We start from the raw sequence: 19,785 nt of genomic DNA on the forward strand, positions 1-19,785 counted from the left end.
TAAGTTTTAAATTAAATTTATTTAAACATGAGTATGCTTCAGAAAGTAATGGTTAGGTACAGATAAATATTATATTTGACTTAATAACAACATTGCAATCAAGCTATTAATGAGTAATCTTACAGTAATCTAATTATATACTCTACATGGTTATATATTGAGTAGTCTGACAGAAATATGAAACCTTTATTTTGTCAGACCAATAAGAAATTTATACACAGGGTGCATAGCCAGATTTTTCAATAAAAAATAAGAACATTTTATGCACTTTTTAAGTACTTAAAAAATATTTTTAATCACTTTCTAAAGAAAAAAAAAACATTCATAATAAGGATCTGTGCAGTAATAATTTTTTTTATCCTTAAAAGTTCTTAATTTATAAACATAAAATCAATCAAATTCAAAAACTTTACATAATCATGATAAAATAACTAGTTTCTGATAAATATAGCAGAGAAAATTATGAAAAATCATAAATTTTTTGTAATGTAGTATGATAATCAACATGGCAAAGAAAAAATCTCTTTTTGAAAGATAAAAAAATTAAGCAATTTTTACAAACCCGGAATTTAAAAAAAAAAGCACCTTTAAAAAACAAACAAAAAATAAGCACTTTTTAAAACCACTACGCACTCCACTCTAAAACATCTTTCTGCTTGAGAATATATCTCAACTGAGATTCAGTGCTTAAGTAAAAAAAAAACTTATTTCATTTAAAAAAATTCTTTTAAAACACAAATGAAACTTTTTTTTAAAAATTTTGTTTTAAAAGACAAATGAAATGTTTTTAAAAAAAGTATTTTAAAAGACACATGAATCTAATCACAATTTAGTTCCTATAAAAAGTTGAAAAATATTTTTGATGCTGCAGAATTTCTTGGAAACGTTTAATAAATTTTACAAAACTAAAAGAAGCTAGTATAAAAAATTGGAACAGAATCGCTAGCTACATGATTATTAGAACTCACTGTATGAAAGTAAAAAAATAACTCAAATGCTATACATCCAAACTAATAATAATAAAATGATGTATTGACAAAAAATATTCAACTTCCATACATTTTTCGCAGTTTTAAACAAGACTAAGTTTTACTAAAAGTTATGGAATGCTAAAAACACAAAATGTACCTTAAAATGAATACAAAAAATATTCAAAGTTTAAAAAACCCACAGTGTTTCACTTATTTACACAAATTCTATGTACAAAATAGACAGTAAAAATAAAGCTTCAAAGAAATTATTCAGACATATCATTTATCGCTTGCTGTTCTTGTGTTGGAGCAGGACCAGTTAAAGGACGCCGGAATAGTAAAATATGACGTTCTAGAAATAATAACAAAAATTTATTACAGTCTAATACAGAATAGATTTAAATTTAAGAAACTATTATCATAGGTTTAGTATAAAATTAGTATGGTATCAATCTCAGCAAATTAAAATTTTTAAAACAAAACAATATTGATGAGATGTGGGATTTAATATCAAGAAAGCTAGAATTGGATATATAATTGATTCCACACTAATATTCATACTTGAATAATAATGTCTTCATATTGAAATAATTTATGCTTCACTGGTAGAGTTTGCAGAATGGCTTAAAAAAAAAAAATATCAAGACACTACAGATTCAAACAATTTGAATATTCAACTTTTAGTTCGATAATTTTTAAATGACTAACTTGAGAACTATTTGACGAAGAGAGGTACACATTGTGTCATTAAGTTCAGTTTTTAATGGCATTCTACAAAATATGTAACTTCACCAATTTATTTATAAAGATCTCACAATGGAAGTTTTATCTTTCGAAAAAAATATTATTCTAACAATATCTGTGCCAAATTTCTAAATGGTACATCTACAGAATTATGTAATTTTTTATTTTTTCCTGTTTAAAATGACAAATTATGAAATAAAAATCAAATTATGTGTAATTTAATGAACAGTTTTGATAAAAAAAGCAACATATTTATGCAAATAAGAGTTATGTCAATGTAAAAAACATTTTTTTTCTTAATGATTTGATAAGAATATTTTCTCAAAATTTGGCACAAACATTGCTAGACAGGAGTTAAAATATATTTTTTTCATAAAATTAAAAACTTCAGTTCAGAATTTTTTTTTTGCTTATTTTTAAAATTGCCTTTACCACGTTACAGATTCTAAAAAGTGCAATTGAAACTGAACTAACTGATAGTATTTAGCACATTAGATCAAATAGTTCTAAAATTAGGATTGTTTGATAATTACAAATCTGTAAAAAAAAAAAAAATCAGAATTTTCGAAATTTTAAAAATGTTCAACAGGGTGAGTAGCCAAATCTTTCAACAAACAATAAGTATTTTTTAAGCACTATATACATTAACAAAATGCAAAAAAATTTTCAAAGACTTTTCATGATTATGATAAAATAACTAGTTTCTGACAAAGAACTTTTCTTGATTACATTAGCCATTATAAAATGATCAAAAGACTTTTCAGTTCGATATCAGAGGGTCGAAAATGAAGCCTGAAATTGAGAATATCTTGCAAAATGCAAGAGTTGCGCATAAAAGTGCAATAATCTCACCGAACCAAACTCAATAGACGCACATGTAAACTCACAAGTATTTCATAAAACCTGTAAAATGATTGGCACTTTCATACACTATGAATCAACGGTACGCCGAAATAGATCATGGTTGAATGAATGGTGAAAACACTGAATAGAACAATGAGAAAATCTCGCTTTTGCATAATACATGTAAAAACCAACACAGTAAAGAAAAAAAAATCTCATTCTAGAAGGAAAATTAAGCACTTTTTAAAAACACCCAATGAAAAAAGCACCTTTAAGGGCTTTTAAAAAACGAAAATAGAAAATAAGCACCTTTTAAAAATGCTACGAACCCTGTTTAAAGCAGGAACAAATAATGACAAAAATTGAAATTGAGTATTTTATATGCTAAAAATAGTTAATTGATTTAATGTGGAATTACCATTACTGTACCAAAGAAATAAAAAAAGTCAATGTAAGGTTACAGATTCATAAAATTAGTAACTTTACTAACACATTTTCAGTACCTTTACATTCAATATACCTTATCAATAATTTAGAATTGAAGTATTAGAATTGAAAAGTGTTGATTCAATGTTACTAAAATAAAATCCAATGACATAAGAACCAACAAATTACACCTTGAAAAGTTAAAAAGCTAATGAATAACTATAAACAAACAAAAACAATAGCATTGTCACTAACACCAGTCAAAACAGATTTTGAATGAAAAAGTGGTGAAAATTGTTAAATATGGTCTTTAAAAGTATTTTAAGAAGCCAAGCAATAAAAGAATTAACAAATAGAAAAGAAGATAAAAAAAACATAGTAAAATTCATGAGGTTAATTAATAAAATGCCCCGAGGCAGAATTTTTTCGAGCTTTCTGAGACATGCCTTTCTAATACTAATATCTTTCTGCAAGATACTTCAAAAAATAAGTAATATTTTTTTATTCTAAAATTATGGACGACATTCTGGCATTTTGTAGGGGGAAAACACTGATTATTTCCTTTTTTGTATTTTGTAAATCATCATCACATTAAAAAAAAAAATTTGAAATCCGTAGCAGTAACTAATGAAAAAAAAAAAGATAGAAGTCTAAATCATGCGGATCGGATGATGAAAAGGGTGTGTTTTCATTTCGAGATTCGATTATTGTAATAAATAATATCATATATAAAAAATATCGGATTTTAAAAACAATGTGGCAATTAATAGTATTGCATAAAAATACTAGAACGAAAATTTCTGCAGAAAAGAAAACCAAATTTTTTTACTTTATTATTTTTTTTTTTCATTATTATCAATCGAGAATAGAAAAATCATAAGCATTTTTTTCTACTCTGATGAGCGAGAAAGGCATCTTTTGAATTATAATTCTGAAGAAAACATAAAACTTTCGAAAATTTCTGCAGAAAAAATAACCAAAACTTGTCACTTCCCAAAAGGAGAATCTCTCTGCAAGAGTTCCGTAGCGTGCTGCGACAATAGCCACGGGGGCACGCGAATTGCCAAACCATACCATAGATTATAAACGTCCTGATTGCAGGTGGAATTGGCGATGGATTACGCGTAAATGTGGTGGGAGAACGAAAGTACATCAACCTAAACAGTGTAATTCGATATTCTTTTCCCCCTGCTCGACTAGCCATGATGAATAAAAATAACTCATTAATTCTTTTTAGAAGAGAATTAAAAAAGAAAATAACCTTTTTATTGTTAGGATCACTTTTCAAATACACTGTATTTATATTTTATTAAACGCAATAATTTTTATTTTATAAAACGATCTAGTTTTTTGATATAATAGATTTAACATAAATTTATAGATTCCTAAATGCTGTTATATGAGTTTAGTAATTAAAAATATTTTTAATTCTCGAACTTAATACTATCCTTCATATGAAAATATCAGAAAATTTATAAATGTAAAACTATATTTTAAAATTGAGACATTGGCGACAATAGAGGTTAGATGTATGTGCTGAGTTTAAATAAATTTATTATCAGGTCATAAGAGTGTTTTTTAATAAATAAATGTAGTGATTGTTTGATTTATAATTGTAAGTCCTGGGTGTTTAATGTTAAGTTATACATTTCTTTTGAAATAATTTTTGAAATATGCAAAGCAGGGCAGCATTCATTTCAACTTAAAAATCATAAATTTAACTTTCAATAACTATAGATAAATAAAAAACAAAAGTTTGATAAAAACTTTAAATGAAATACTTTTAGAAAAATTCTTTCTAAATAATATTTAAATAAAACACAATCACTTCGCCCGAGTGATTTTGTAAGGAACTCTAAACTTTTTAATTTTACAAGTCTGGTGAAAAGTAAATACAGTACACTCTCGATTATCCGTGTGCGGATTATCCAGTTTGCAGATTATCCGTGCTCATTCCGGAGTCACGCAAAAAATATAAAGAGAAACATTTTCAAGATTAAAAAAAAATTGATTCATGAAGTTATAACACTACCAAATTTTTGGAAGCAATATTCGTTATTGGATTGCAGTATATGGAACATCAGCAGAATGGTCAAAGGTAAAATCGTCTACGTTATCACGATCTTGGAGAAAGATGATACCGCTTGATGAACAATCCTCTTCAGATGTTCAAGAAAAATATGATAACAGTATTCTCGAACAAGCAAAAGAAATCTAAGGTTTCGAAATTCTTGATGAAGAAAATTTAGAAGATTGGTTTCAAAGTGATGCATGTGAGCCTGGCTTCCAGTATTTGACTGATGAAGACATCGTTATGTTCAGGGTGGCCACTCAAATCAGATTTCAAATTTCCCTGATTTTTCCAGGTTTTCCAGATAAAAATCTTAAAATTTCCAGGTTTTTATTTCTTTTTTCGTATAAAGCGTAGGATGTGCACAAGAAAAGTGTCCATATTATAAAATATTTTATTCAAAATGTTATTTTTTTAACATATCATCTTGAAAAAAAAAATTATTTTGACAATTTGGCTAGATTTATTATTTATTTTTTAATGCTTTGGTACAAAATTTTGAATCAAAAATCATACATTGGAGAAAACAAACAAAGGAGTAAAATTAACAAAGGAGTAAAATAATAAAAATCAACAAAGGAGTAAAATTAAATATTAATATATAGTTGGTTTTTAAAAAATCTTTCTTTTAAAATTAAAATATGTTATAAAAGGTTAAAATGAAATAAAAAAAATTAGCATTAATGCAACAATTGTAACGATTTGTCGACAAACATTGCTGTTAGCGATTGCAAAAAAATGAGAGATTGGTTGGTTTGCTGAGAAAAAATAATTCACGAATTTCTTTGAATGGGAGTAGAAAAGCTCTCAGAAAAAGAGTGCAATACAAAATCTATTATTATTAAATTATAACCAACTAATTTTTGGAGAATTTTATGAAGTTAAAAATATAAAAACATTTTGTCAAAATAGAAAAAAAAAATTACCACCAAAGCATCAGAACAAACTTGAGCCATAAATGGATTCAGCCCAAGGACAGAATTTAAAAACAGAAGCTAATATCCTAATCCCTTTTTCCACCTCCACCAGAATCTTATCTAAATTGCACAGTCCCATAGCGGTCAAAGGTTTCTACATTCGTTTAGCAACAGTGGGAGAATTTTATGTGGCCTTCCAGCTTAACACTGTAATGGAGCAAGTTTTGATGCAAGCAAAGTATCAAGCATGATGCAAGCAAAGTTGATGATATTTCAACTGTTTGCCGTTTAAAAAAATGGGATAATGGACGAAATAATTTAAATTAAGAAAATTAGCAAATAATTTAAATTAGTAAAATTAAAAAAATTATCAAAGAAAAAAATTTCCAGTTTTTTTTTAAAATTCCCTGATTTTTCCAGGTTTTTATCTAAATTTCCCTGATATTTCCAGGTTTTTTCCAGTATAAAAAAATTCCCTGATAATTCCAGGTTTTCAAGGTTTTCCAGGTGGGTGGCCACCCTGATGTTGTTAAATCAAATAGTGATGATAGTAACTGATGCAGATGATGTAGTAAATGAATGAAATACAATTTCTCATTCTGCTGCTCTGTTGAAACTTTATTAGATTATATGGGAGGATTTGATTACGGTGACATTACTGCGGTTCGTAAAATATGTGTATCGATATATGGCGAAGACGCATTACACATTTTTCAATAAGGAAAATTCCTAGTTTGATGTTATGCATGCAAACGTCAGTAATTTTTATATTTTTTGCACTGATATTGAATTTTTCTTTAATTAAAGGAGTTTTCGGATTATCCGTGTTTTTCGATTGTCCGCGCGACCTGTCCCGGTGATTAACCCGGATAATCGAGAGTGCACTGTATCTTACAATAGTGGTAGGGAATTAAGGAAATTCTAAATCTAAAGTTTGAGTCCTAGAATGTAAACATCTGATCATTAGATCAAAAGTTAGTTTTAGATTTTTTGCTTACTTGTCACTGTACACTAAAAAGTGATTTTTTTTTCTTTTGAAATTTTGATTTTAATGCCCTTATTTCAACCTCCTTCAAGTTATGCTTACTTTATAAATTTAATCTCAACTTTATTTTTCTCTTCACTTTTAAGCTGTAAAAGACTTTCTCCATTCGTAAATTATGAAAAAAGTTATTAGTCTGATTGCGTAAACAGTTAATTCATTAAAATTGGACATTCTCAATTAATTCCTTTTAATAGTCATTTATATAATTAATAATAATTATTTGCACAAAATTATAATAAAGGAAAGTTTGATTAGAAATTTAAAAGTTTTTGCTGCAATAATTAGGGAATTTCTATTGACAAATTCAAGTAATTTTTTTTGCGGAGCAAAATGCATTTTTATTTAAAATGGAACAGTACTGACTTAATATTTATACCATAAAAGACTCCCTAATCGCTAACACCGATGACAGGAATTTTTTTTCGTTTTTTCTTTCTTTTCCACAAAAAGTTTAAAACTTAAATTGTTGTTCTTTCATTATAAAGCAATCGCATAATATTCTCGTATCATGTAAAACTTTATGACAAAGTTACTTATCTACCGTTTTACAATTATAAAATAAAATAATTATTGAATTCTACTTGCATTTTAAAATGTAATACTCAATTGTTCAATGAATTTTACGATTACTATTATAAAACTGTGTATAATGAACATTTCAACTAAAATAAATAGTATAAAATAGCTGCTAAAAATTCTCTTAAACATTTATAAATATTATACATTTATAAATTTCAGCTTTTCGCATAATTGCTAAATAATCTCTACATCGAAAAATATTTAAAGAATTTCATAATAACAGAAAATTAAATAAAATTTTAAAAAAATTGTAAATGGTTATCCAGCAGAACCATTAAGTTTAATTAATGAATATAGAATTGGAAACAAAGTCTCTGCTAAACAATAAATTTTTTTTTTTAATCTTTTAAGTAAACAAACTTTATTGTAATAATCATTTTCATTATTAAGGAATAAAGGTTATTGTGAAATTATTAATTTTAATTAGTGGATGAGTAGGTAAAGAAGTTCACTACTCGAAATACATTGAATGAAAGTTATGAAAATATAGAAGGGGCTATGGAGGTAATAATATATAATTTTTTTATCTTTGTTTTATTACGACCATCTAAAAAAAGCTAATAAACACAATTATGTTAACAGATACAAACGATTATGTCAGCGCAATAACAAAAAAATACGCTTTATATTTCATTTAACGCAGAAGAACCTCATGAAGATCAGCTTATTTGAAACTCTGAAATGTCGCACCCATGCATAACTTGGAGAATGATAGATATGTGATACCGAAAACAAAACAAAAGCTACAGGCTGACAATACACAGAAATAGATTGGGGTTGAATTAATTGTGAAAACGTTGAATAGAACAATGTTAACTGTTGCATAATTCGTAGCAAAAATCAACATGGTAAAGGAAAAGTCTCATTTTGAAAAAGGGAAAATTAAACACTTTTTAAAAACACCCAATGAAAAAAGCACCTTTAAGGGCTTTTTAAAAACAAAAATAAGCACCTTTACAGGAGTAATTGCGAGCCAAAGTAAAAATTCCGGAAAATTTCTTGAGTTAAAAAAAAAAAAAAAATTGAAATTGAAAAATTAGAAAAAAATTTAAACAAGGTTTTCCCCCCTTTTTCTCGATATTTCTTAGTTTACGTAAAATATTTTTAAAATTTTACACATACCTATACCATTTACACATATCTATGAAGACCTGGAGGAGTAATTAAGATTTACAAATATGTCTTTCTTTCTTGAGTTTATGATTATAACAACTATTTACTGATAAAAAATTAATATTAATCATGAATATAACCTTATAAAGTATATCTCTGGCTCTTTCTTACAAACAAATAAAATAAACTGTGTTTTTAAGTTCCACCTTAGAAAATTTGATTTCCGGAGACTTCTGTGATCAATGATTTTTTTAAACGTCTGGACCTTCAGAAACTTCCGGATCGCTGTTAGCGAAAAGTCAGGCAATCCAGAGCACAATCAGCCCTGCCTTAAAAAAAAGGCTACGCACCCTGACACAGTATTCTGGTATTATATAGCTTATGTTTCTTTTTTTTTTTTTTTTACTTACTGATGCTGTGTTACATTTTTAACAAATAGTTCTAAATTAGACTTGTGAAATCTATTTTATAATTATAAGATAAATTGGAAAGTGAATTTCATTAGTCAAAATTTACATCCATGAAGTTTATTAAAATTAATACAACCATACTACTATTCAATCAAGTAAGTAAACCTTTTTCAGTCAACTAAAAAGAAGAATTATTAGTTACTAAACATTTCTTAATTACCTTAGTCTTAAGCTCTTTGATTTATACACTTAAACTTCTTGATTTTTACAAGCACAATTAAAAAATCTTAATTTATAACACTCATTTTACTTTTATATATGATAGTCAGCAACTGAGAGCCAAAATCGTGTACCTGGGTCATGGATCATATAATGTATCCATCCTTTACTTTGTTGTACTCCTACTTTTCGCCATTCATCTTCAGACATCAAATGATCTTTAGGGACTTTTTCTAACATTTCTTTTGTGATGATAACATGCCTAAAATAAAACAATGAATATTATTACTGTTACTGACAATTCATAATTTCAGAGAATTTATAATTCTTAACATATCTTGAAATAAATTCATTAATTTATTGAATGTTGAAAAACTTTTGATTCAAACCAAATAATAGTTAATAAGGTAATTAAAAATCGGCTTTTACAATCTTTTAAAAAATGATATAGTACAAATGATTAATTTGCTAAAAACATATTCATATTTGTTTTAAGATTAAAAACCAACCTTTATAAATCAGTTTCATAATATCTGCCAAGCAAGAATATTAGTTGTTTTTTACACAATTACTGACAGTATAAAAGTTAATAAAGATCTAAAATATCTAAGAGACAACAAGTTATAGAATGAAAAGTAGCATAATAGTTTTTTGCTATCGGGTCATTCCATGTCAGTTCATCCAGCCATGGCACCCACCGTCTCAGATTTTGATGAAAATTTGTACACTTATAGAGTTTTTTGTGCTGATTTCAAAAATATCAATTATATTTAAATCGGTTAATGGGTTTAAAAGTTATAAGAATTTATACTTTTGCCAAAATGGCTCATTTGCCGCCATTTTGATTCACACATCAAAGGCTATTAATGATTGTTACTCACCTTATATTTGTCATAGAGCAATAATTTTTTTTTTATTTTGTTCAGAATAAAGTAATCTGTCATATAAACACTTTTTTTTGCAAATAAGTGTCTTACTTTTTTAGTAAATGGGTCTGTTTTGCAGTTTTTTGATCAGCGGAGTTGAGTAACTTCAGGAGATTATTTCTGGCAACTCGCCCCCTTCAATTTCAAAAATATTTTATTCAAGGATAGTTGAAAGTGCAAACTAACATCTGATACAAAAATTTTGATGGGCCGTTCACTCACTTTTTAAAAAAAATATTTTTTTCTTATGAATCATTATGCGTTAAAAGTACTCGTAGTTTGATGATTTATAGTCCTTAATTATAACTAGAATATAATAAAATGATATAAAAAAATGTGAATGGTAGAAAAATATGTAAAATAAAGTAATCATTTATTAAATTATTTCTTTCTTCTTTCTTTGATCCCTCCCCCCTCAAAAAAGAAAAGAAGAAAGGAAAAAATTTGAGACTGAGCAAGACAAACACAATTTCTGGCCAGGAATTGCTGAAATTTGCAATTTAGCTCTGTATGTTTTAGCCTGATCTACACTTATGACATGAAGGGAGACTTTCTTGGTCTTATTGGAAGGAGAATTAAATAAGTCACAATTTTTTTTCATTTTCTTATAAAGGGTGACCTTGGATAATTCCTGATCAAAAAATGCAAACATCTACTTTGTGAAAAAACTATTCAAGATAGAATTTCAATATTTACTGGAAGTTTGAGACTATATGAGATGAGTCCTATGCTACCTTCTTTTGTTGGAAAATCTAATTAGAATTTAAAAGATTTTAAATTCTTAGTGATCAGAAATTACCCCTTCTCTTGATCATTTCTGGGGTAATTCCTGATCACTTCTGGGGTAATTACTGATCACCAGTTTTTATAGTAAAGGGGTTGTTTAAAAATAATTATACAATGGTAATTAACAAATAAGACATCAAGATCAAACAAATAAACCAAAGAGATGTTTAAGCAGCTAATAAAACGATTTCTTTAAAAGCAAAGAATAAAGATTAACACTTTAAATTTTCCAAAAATCTTTGCATCCTGCGATACATTTTAGGCAAGCAGCCAACTCATTCTCATGTTCTGTTGGATTATAAGAAAGAGTTCCCACATAAGTTACTTTTGCTGGATTTTTTTAACTTCATTAAGTGAGAGTGTAAAGTTAAGTAAGGTATGTCAACAGCTCTGACAGTAGCTCTCACACTGAAATTTCATTTTCAATCATTAAAAGAAATTCACTAATTTTGCTTTCTAGAAGCTTAGTATATTTTTTAGTGTTATAATTTCTCACCACATTTATATTAGGCAAATTTATAAACTTAAAAATTATTCTAACAATGTACACACATAAAATTAAGATAGAAGCAAGGTAAGGCAAACCAGAAATGGGACAAATCAGAACACATTTGTCTTGTATACAGTTAATAAACAAATTTTGTGATTACAGTTAAAATATATTTTAATGGTTGTTCCACTTAATAAATATGAACTGCCATTTAAGAAAAGACAATTAGCTATTTTTAATACTATTTATAAAAAGAAATGACAATGATTAGGAATTACCCCAGTGATCAATAATTACCCCATGGGGGGCAACATTTGATATAGTTTCCTATAATTAATTATAATGCTTACAGTAGATGTGAAACAATTAAACAAAAACTTACACTATTTTTATATCAAAGAAAAAGAAAGTAACTCAAAATATTTATTATTAAGAGAAGGAGGGGATCTTTGCAGAAATGTGCACATTTTGAAACCCATCTTTAAAATGGAAAATACAGAAAGCAGTTTAAAAGATACTTATTTTGTTAGATTAAACAAAAAACTATAATTAAGTAAATATAGTTATACTTTAGTAAAATGTACAAACATTCTTGTCCATGTCTCAAATTTAAAAAAAAATAAATTTTAAAATAAAACTTAGGTGATCATTATTTACCCCAGAAACAGAGTGATTGTGAATTATCCCTGGTCACCCTATATATTTCATACTGATAAAGGAGATACTCCTTATGTATGAGGCATATAGTTGAACTTTCCTTAAAATCTAAATTGCTCCTAAATGAAATAAGTTATATATTCTCTGAAGAAAGTTCTAAAATCTTCTATGAGTTTAATCTGCACTTAAAATCTTTCAAAGTTAATCCAATACTATATAATACTTGGGTTTTCATAATAAAACTCTTTTTTAAGTATCAAATTGATACATTTAAAACTTTTGAAAACTTATTTATTTCTGTTCTGTTCTAAATAAATGGAAGAAATACAATTTTACTGATTGGAAAGAAAATAAATTTTACATGACACTCAGTTCTGATTGGAGCAAACAGAAATGTTCTGGCAGATGATACATTCTGATTAGTCAAATTTCTTTTTTGGGAAGGTAGAGTTGGAATGTGTCAATAGTTTTCAGTATTTTTTTTTTTCCATTCAGAAGTTTTTTTTTTAAAAATTGGATGTATATAATTATAATAAAAGTTTTTGAGAATAAAAAGGGCCTGCAGGTATTAGTGATGAAATAAGAGCATGCAAATTATCTTATAGTTAGTGATATAAAATCATTTCATTTCAATGTAATTATAATAAATAGTTTAACTTTATCAGTGTTTCAAATGAAATTTTGTAGGGGTATCTCATTACCATAACAATCATTGTGACAAATAAAAGGATAAAATTAACTTCAAATATTCATAATTTGGTCTTACATTTAATTACATTTTAGAATCAGACAAAATGTTTGAATTAAATTAAAGTGTACAATGATTTTCTCCTTCCATAAAGATCAAAGTTAGTTCAATTAAAAAAAAAATTTAATGGCTGCTTTTTATTATTTGGCACTGCCCTCTACTCTTTCAGAGAAACTTTTATTTATATTTTTTTTAGATTCTGATCCCTCTCATTTACCGAAACTATATGATTCTGGATAAATTTATTTGCAAAAAAGGTGAAATTTTGTTCATTCTAAAATTTTGTCTTTCTTTTCTTTTTTGAGGGCTCAAAGAAAGAAGAAAAAAAAATTTAATAAATGATTACTTTATTTTACATATTTTTCTACCATTCATATTTTTTTTATATCATTTTATTATACTCTAGTTATAATTAAGGACTATAAATCATCAAACTACGAGTACTTTTAGCGCATAATGATTCATAAGAAAAAAAATATTTTTTTTAAAAAGTGAGTGAACGGCCCATCGAAATTTTTATATCAGATGTTAGTTTGCACTTTCAACTATCTTTGAATAAAATATTTTTGAAATTGAAGGGGGCGAGTTGCCAGAAATAATCTCCTGAAGTTACTCAACTCCGTTGATCAAAAAACTGCAAAACAGACCCATTTACTAAATAAGTAAGATACTTATTTGCAAAAAAAAGTGTTTATATGACAGATTACTTTATTCTGAACAAAATAAAAAAAAATTATTGCTCTATCACAAATATAAGGTGAGTTACAATCATTAATAGCCTTTGATGTATGAATCAAAATGGCGGCAAATGTGCCATTTTGGCAAAAATACAAATGCTTGTAACTTTTAAACCCCTTAACCGATTTAAATATAATTGATATTTTTGAAATCAGCACAAAAAATTCTATAAGTGTACAAATTTTCATCAAAATCTGAGACGGTGGGTGCCATTTTTGTAAAATCCTGTATGATTTGACATGGAATGACCCTATCATGTTATATTTTTCTAAAATAATTGGTACCAGGACCGATTATTAAAAAAAAAATTTATACGGGGAATGGTGCCATAATCTCTAGAACTTGAATTATAATCTGGAAAGTAAAAATTTTATACAATATTAATTTTATTCTTATGTTAATGTGTTATATAATTGAACACAAATTTCTAGTTTTTTATTGATTACAAAGAAACTAGATATAAGAATATAAAATTTACAACAAAACAATGCCCAACTTATTACCAGGGTTGGCAGGTTTTTGACATGTGACAGTTTAAACCATGGTTTAAACTGTCACGTCAAAAACCTCACTGTCAAAAATGTCAAAAACCTATATTCATATGTGAAATTTAATTAATACATAAAATTTATATATTTTTTAAAGGATAGTGTTTCTAAATATGTTCTAGAAAAAAAATAAATATAAAATTTTGAAGAAACACTTATATTTTGAATAGTAACCAAAATCTTGTACTTTTGAAAACTCACATCTTTTGTAATATTATGTATTCATTTTCATGTGTTATTGAAAATCTGCAGTGATATTATTAAGAAATTTATTTATAACCAAATTTAGTGTATAGTATAGATTATACTAAAAATTAGACATTTTTAAAGATAAACATTAGCAGTTTTGTACATTAGACATCTTCTTTTAAAGAAAAATCTCTTTAATATTCTTTTAAATCTTCTTAATAATCTTTTTAACATAAGACAATACAAATTTAAGTGCTTTCTGTTAAATACACAGAGTAGTTAGTGTCAATTTACAGTATATTCAGCCTATTCATTTACTATGCTGAAAATTTAGTTTATCCAAATACTTGTGAATTTCATTTTGCTTAATACAATATAGTTTTGTTGAATATCTAAATATTCAGCTGTTGAATAATTATTTCTTGCTTTCAAGATATGCATTATTTGTATTTTTAATACAAGTGGAGAAAAAAAAATTAAGAGATAAAAATTGTTTTAAAATGATAAGTGTAATAATTATAAATAAATATAATAAACAATATGAATTATATTTATCATTATTCATAAATATAACTACTTTTAAATTCAAATTAACATACTGGATAATAAAGATATTCGGTATAATATTAAAAAAAAAATTTTATACACTTGTATAATTAAATTTCAATATAATGCATGGCAACTGCTGGTAGTTTTGAAGTTTATATATTTTCTTGGCAAACTTCAGTTTTTGACATTTTTGACGGTTTAAACCAGTATTATACCCTTGTCATGTCAAAAACCACTTTTTGACGTCAAAAACCCAACCCTGCTTATTACAAGTCAGACACTCCAAACAATCTCTAAATGTTCAAAAATATAGTCATATAGTTAGTTTTTAATTGCATAATGAGTATCTTAATAAGTCATTGTTTTATTTTTTTTCAATAATCAATTTAAAGTATTCTCAACTAATTTTTATTTCTTGCCAAGCAATGTTATTATAAATAACAAACAATACCCAGGGTTCATGCTCTACTTTAAAAATAAAATTCAAGTACTTTTCAAGGACTTTTTAAGACTTATTATAAAATTTTCAAGGACTTAAACTTTAGTAAAAGATAGACTACAATTTAACATTTTAAACTAAAATGTTTTGACAATAATAGTTAGTTGACGATAAATGTTAGACGATAATAGCAGTGCTGAAATATAAGACTTCCATTGCTCTCTCTTGATTTCGGAAAGTGATCTAAGTATAAAAAAAGCAAGGGTGATTGGCATCAAGTCAAGAATAAAATTCGTGATGCATAAAAACGTTGGATTTGAATTTTGCATAAGGCCTATTTTAAGTTAGGCATACAACCTTTGAATAAGCGAAGATTCGGACAAGTCATGAAGAAAAGAGGAACATTTCAAACAATCGATACAAAAATAAAAACAAAGTACACTTAATCTTATTTATAATTACAAATTTACAATTAGAGTAAAGAAAGTAGAAAACATACTAATTAAAATTATTAAAAGATATTTATCTGTAAAAAACTCATGCGTCTTATATGATATGTAAAGAACAAAACTATCATTAACAAATATACTAAATAATTTTTGAATGTCTGTGGTAAAGTACGATTGAAAAAAGAATCAAAGAAAGAGGACAAAAATAAAAAAAGCTGAACTTCTACAACATAGTCACTGGAAGGACGGGGGGGAATGGCCGCACTGTAATAATACTGTGATATCAATTAGATATTTAAAAACAACTCTGCCGGGAGATTTTTATCTAATATTTAAAGTGACAGAAGCATTTAGACAGTGAAATTTAAATTGTTCTTAAATATAATTTTGAAGTTTTGACCACTTTTCTATTAAAGAAAATTAATCAATTATTGGATGTTGCGGCTTAATTATCATTTTAAATTTATTACCACTCAACCATTTTAAATTGTAACAGTTGCCAACTTTCACCTCAATATTTTCTGATAGATTCTTACTAACAATTTTGGTCACTTTGAATGTTTTAATTAACCAATCATACTTGAATTTATTATTTTTCAAAAGCATCAATCATGCACACTTGATAGGATCACGTGAATATGAATCGCAATGAGTAGTTTTCAAATCGCGCATAAATACGAGAATCGATGTTTGATATTACAACGGTAAAATGCATGAATATAAATAGCGACATTAGATTTTAAACTCGCGGAAGAACTAATCGCCATATTGGGGTTTAAAAACGCTTAAGTACAAATCACGATATTAGATTTTTAAATTACTTTAATGGGAATCGCGAGTACGATTTTTGAAACACGCAAAAACGAATCACAACACATAACTTTTAAATCAGTTTAATACAAAGATCGATATTAAAATCGCCTGAACAAGAATCCAGATTTTGTCAGAGTCTAGCACAGTTCCCAATATTTAAAATTCCTAAAATCAGCCAAACATACGTAAAATCCTAAAATCAAACAGTACGTGTCATCATCTGAAAGGCGGGAAAGTCATTCTCTTACACTTACGCACCTCAAAAAGTTAAACACAGAAATGCGGGAAATAGAGCTGTTTTCCAGAGTTTCCGATATTTTTCAAGGTCATTTTGAATATTTCAAGGATTTAATATCATTTTCAAGTACTTCTAGGGAGCCCTTGAAAATCAAAATTGAAATCCAAGTACTTTTCAAGGTTTTTGCAAGGCCGCAGGAACCTTGAATACCAGATACAGTAGAACCTCGATTATCCGAGCTAATTGGTACCACTAGTACCTCGGATATCAGAAATCCCGGTAAATAGAAACTATGTATAAAAACTCTCCTTGCTCACAAACTTAATATTAGAAATAAAAAACAGAGCGTTTCTCAAATGATAAAAATAAAAGTTAACTTCTATAGTAATACATACATTTTTCACAGGAAATAGAATTTTTTTAAATTAAACTTTAAGATGCATTTTCAAAATTAACACAAATCTCAAATCATTATTTTATTTTTTATAAATTTAATGTACATTAATTTTACATTATCATTTCTTAAAATATTCTGTTACCTTTGTTGCAAAAGTACATTGTTAAAAAAGTACAGTTCGATAATACATTGCATCTGGTTTGAAATGAAACATTGTTAGCCGTTTTTGATCTCTGAGGGTGCTGCAATATTTCTTGGAAGTTGAGTTCTTTTGGGGGAAGTGGAGCCGGACAATGAACTAAAATGTACAGTCATTGCTTAGGGCTCATTACTCACAGGAGAATTGGCCATAGGTTTGCCATAAAAACTACCATAGGATATTTTTTATGTAATTTTGCCTAAGGTAAAATTTCGCCATACACGTCTGCCATAAATGTGACAAATTTGCCATAAGCGTATATGGGAAATAATAATTACCATACTAGGTAAGAATATAAGGTAAACTTTTACCTTAGGCAAAACCGCATAGGACTATCCTATGATAATTTTTATGTATACAAAATTTTTGCCATAAAATTATGCTTCTTAAATTATTTATTATGGTTTATTAATTATTAACTTTATACCTATACAACAATAAACAAGAGTCATTGAATTACAAGGATTTCACAATGATTATGCTATAAGAGTATCTGGACAAAAAAACATAGTTCCTAATCGGCTCGGTTAATCGGGTTTCTACTGTACGTCATAGGAAGAAAAAAAAATGTAGGAAAGAGAAACTTTTATTCATTCTAGATCAAATCAAGTAATTCAATAGCCTAACTGGATAGATTATTGACTCTCCATTTATAAATTTTTTCTAGAATGAATCTTCCAACTCATACTAATATTTATAATACACTGAAAATATAAATCATTATTGAGTCAGAAAGCTATAAAGTCAAAATATTTATTGCACTTAACTCTAACACCAAACTAACACTAGACTTCCAAACAACAATAAGTTTATGTTTTAAGAGAAACAGCAAAATAAACATAAATATTATAGGTCTAAAAATTTTAAACACAATAAAAACACTAGAAAGAATTGACAAAAAGTCAAAACTAAGTGTATACCTGTACTCGTATTTGTCATCATAATATTTATCAGAGTAATAAACGTTTGACGACATGATGTGACGCTTTTTGTGAATAAAGCTATAAATATAGTACAGTAATAACAATAAGAAGCAGATATTCCAATGTTATAATAAATGTCAATTAAAGAGACATTTAATTTAACAAATTGTAATTACGAAATTATTCGAAATTCCCCCACCAAATTGTATTTTTTAACTTGATCACAGTTGCAGTGATACGAATTTTAACGTTTACTTAATAAAGAAACGTAATTATTTATCTCGCGTTTCATTGCTAAACTGAAGTGAAATATAACTCAGAACACAATCTTGATTTAAATTTTCTCAATAATAAACTGGTTGAATTGATAAAGTTGTAAAAATTTACATTAAACATATCCAAGCGAGACTAAGTATTCAAAAAAACTGAGTAAACAGAATAAACTGATTCTCGACTGAGAGTCCAGAAAAACCTTACTTAAAATAGAGAAACTAGTCTGCTCTTCTTTTTCTAATGTTTATTAATTATTAAAAATATTTTACGAAAAAAATATTATGTCTGAATTATCATGCTTTGACTGTACAAAATTACAAACCCAGGTGATAGAAAAAGATCTTGAGATTAAAAAACTTACTGTTCAAATTCAGAATTTAACGAAAAGCTTAAAATTTTACGAAAGTCGATCTTGTCATAAATGCTATTGCTTGAAGGACGTTAAAACTGAATTAAATGAAAAGTGTGCATCGAATGACAAAAGAATTAGTTGCGAGATTGCACCTGTTGTTTTTTCACCAAAATTTGAAGAAACTGGTATTTGTTACTTCACTTAAGTTAAAAGTTTGTTGTTTTACATTAGTTGCTCAGCCTACGTCCCCTTTAAATATTTCCCCCATTCATTTAAATTCACTTTGCATGTAGAAGCTCATAAATTTTTATTCGGTAAAGTCCTAGAATGGCCCACATCTTAGTGACTTTTTGAAATCTCACCAATTTGGCTATTATTATTGGGATCAATGTTGCTTTTTGATTAGTAAACAAAAAAAAAAAACAATTTATATTATTAAAAATTTATTAAAATATATTTTAATAGAACAAAAATACCATTTCGCACAATCAAACTCATTTGTTCTCCACATTTAGGGCATTCATACGTTTTCGAAATTAATTTTGATCCAGACACCATTCAATCATCACTCTCTTACCTATTGCATTCAATAAAGTTAAAAATAAATCATTTCACCTCATTTCTAACAAAATCCAACTTTTGTGTAGGTATACATTTCAAATAACCAATCAGGTTTAAGAATTTTGCTGGCGTGATAGGATGCTCAAAATAATCTCCCTGAAGTTTTTTCCGG

At 27.0% G+C, this 19,785-nt stretch overlaps 2 protein-coding genes across 7 annotated transcripts in view; one reads left to right on the top strand and one right to left on the bottom strand.

Annotated features, from left to right (window-relative positions):
• On the bottom strand, positions 1-18,862 carry LOC122270401 (cyclin-dependent kinases regulatory subunit). The gene is made up of 3 exons (XM_043047574.3): positions 18,425-18,862; positions 9,473-9,600; positions 1-1,323 (listed from the first exon to the last, which is right to left on the bottom strand). Exons 1-3 carry the CDS (start codon positions 18,478-18,480, stop codon positions 1,238-1,240), a joined length of 270 nt encoding a protein of 89 aa, XP_042903508.1. The 5' UTR covers positions 18,481-18,862; the 3' UTR covers positions 1-1,237.
• The window catches only part of LOC107436762 (angiogenic factor with G patch and FHA domains 1), a 45,303-nt gene continuing 44,261 nt past the window's right edge, over positions 18,744-19,785 (top strand). For 2 of the 6 annotated variants that reach the window (XM_016048566.4, XM_043047570.3), the window contains exon 1: positions 18,744-19,237. In XM_016048566.4, the coding sequence (XP_015904052.3) occupies positions 18,982-19,237 (256 nt within the window). In that variant the 5' untranslated portion in view covers positions 18,744-18,981. Of the gene's footprint in view, positions 19,265-19,785 lie in introns of all 6 variants that reach the window. The other 4 variants (XM_016048568.4, XM_043047572.3, XM_071183138.2 and 1 more) reach the window with 2 other exon arrangements.

Source organism: Parasteatoda tepidariorum, chromosome 7, assembly GCF_982258835.1.
Source record: "Parasteatoda tepidariorum strain Cologne lab strain chromosome 7, Ptep-v5.0, whole genome shotgun sequence".
NCBI lineage: Eukaryota > Metazoa > Arthropoda > Arachnida > Araneae > Theridiidae > Parasteatoda > Parasteatoda tepidariorum.

Excerpts from the sequence above, each read along its gene's own strand:
- LOC122270401 (XM_043047574.3), bottom strand. The coding sequence starts at position 18,480 with ATGTCGTCAAACGTTTATTACTCTGATAAATATTATGATGACAAATAC. Across the intron at positions 9,601-18,424 it reads GATGACAAATACGAGTACAG|GCATGTTATCATCACAAAAG; the intron begins GTATACACTTAG and ends GTTTTATTTTAG. Across the intron at positions 1,324-9,472 it reads TTATATGATCCATGACCCAG|AACGTCATATTTTACTATTC; the intron begins GTACACGATTTT and ends TATTATTTCTAG.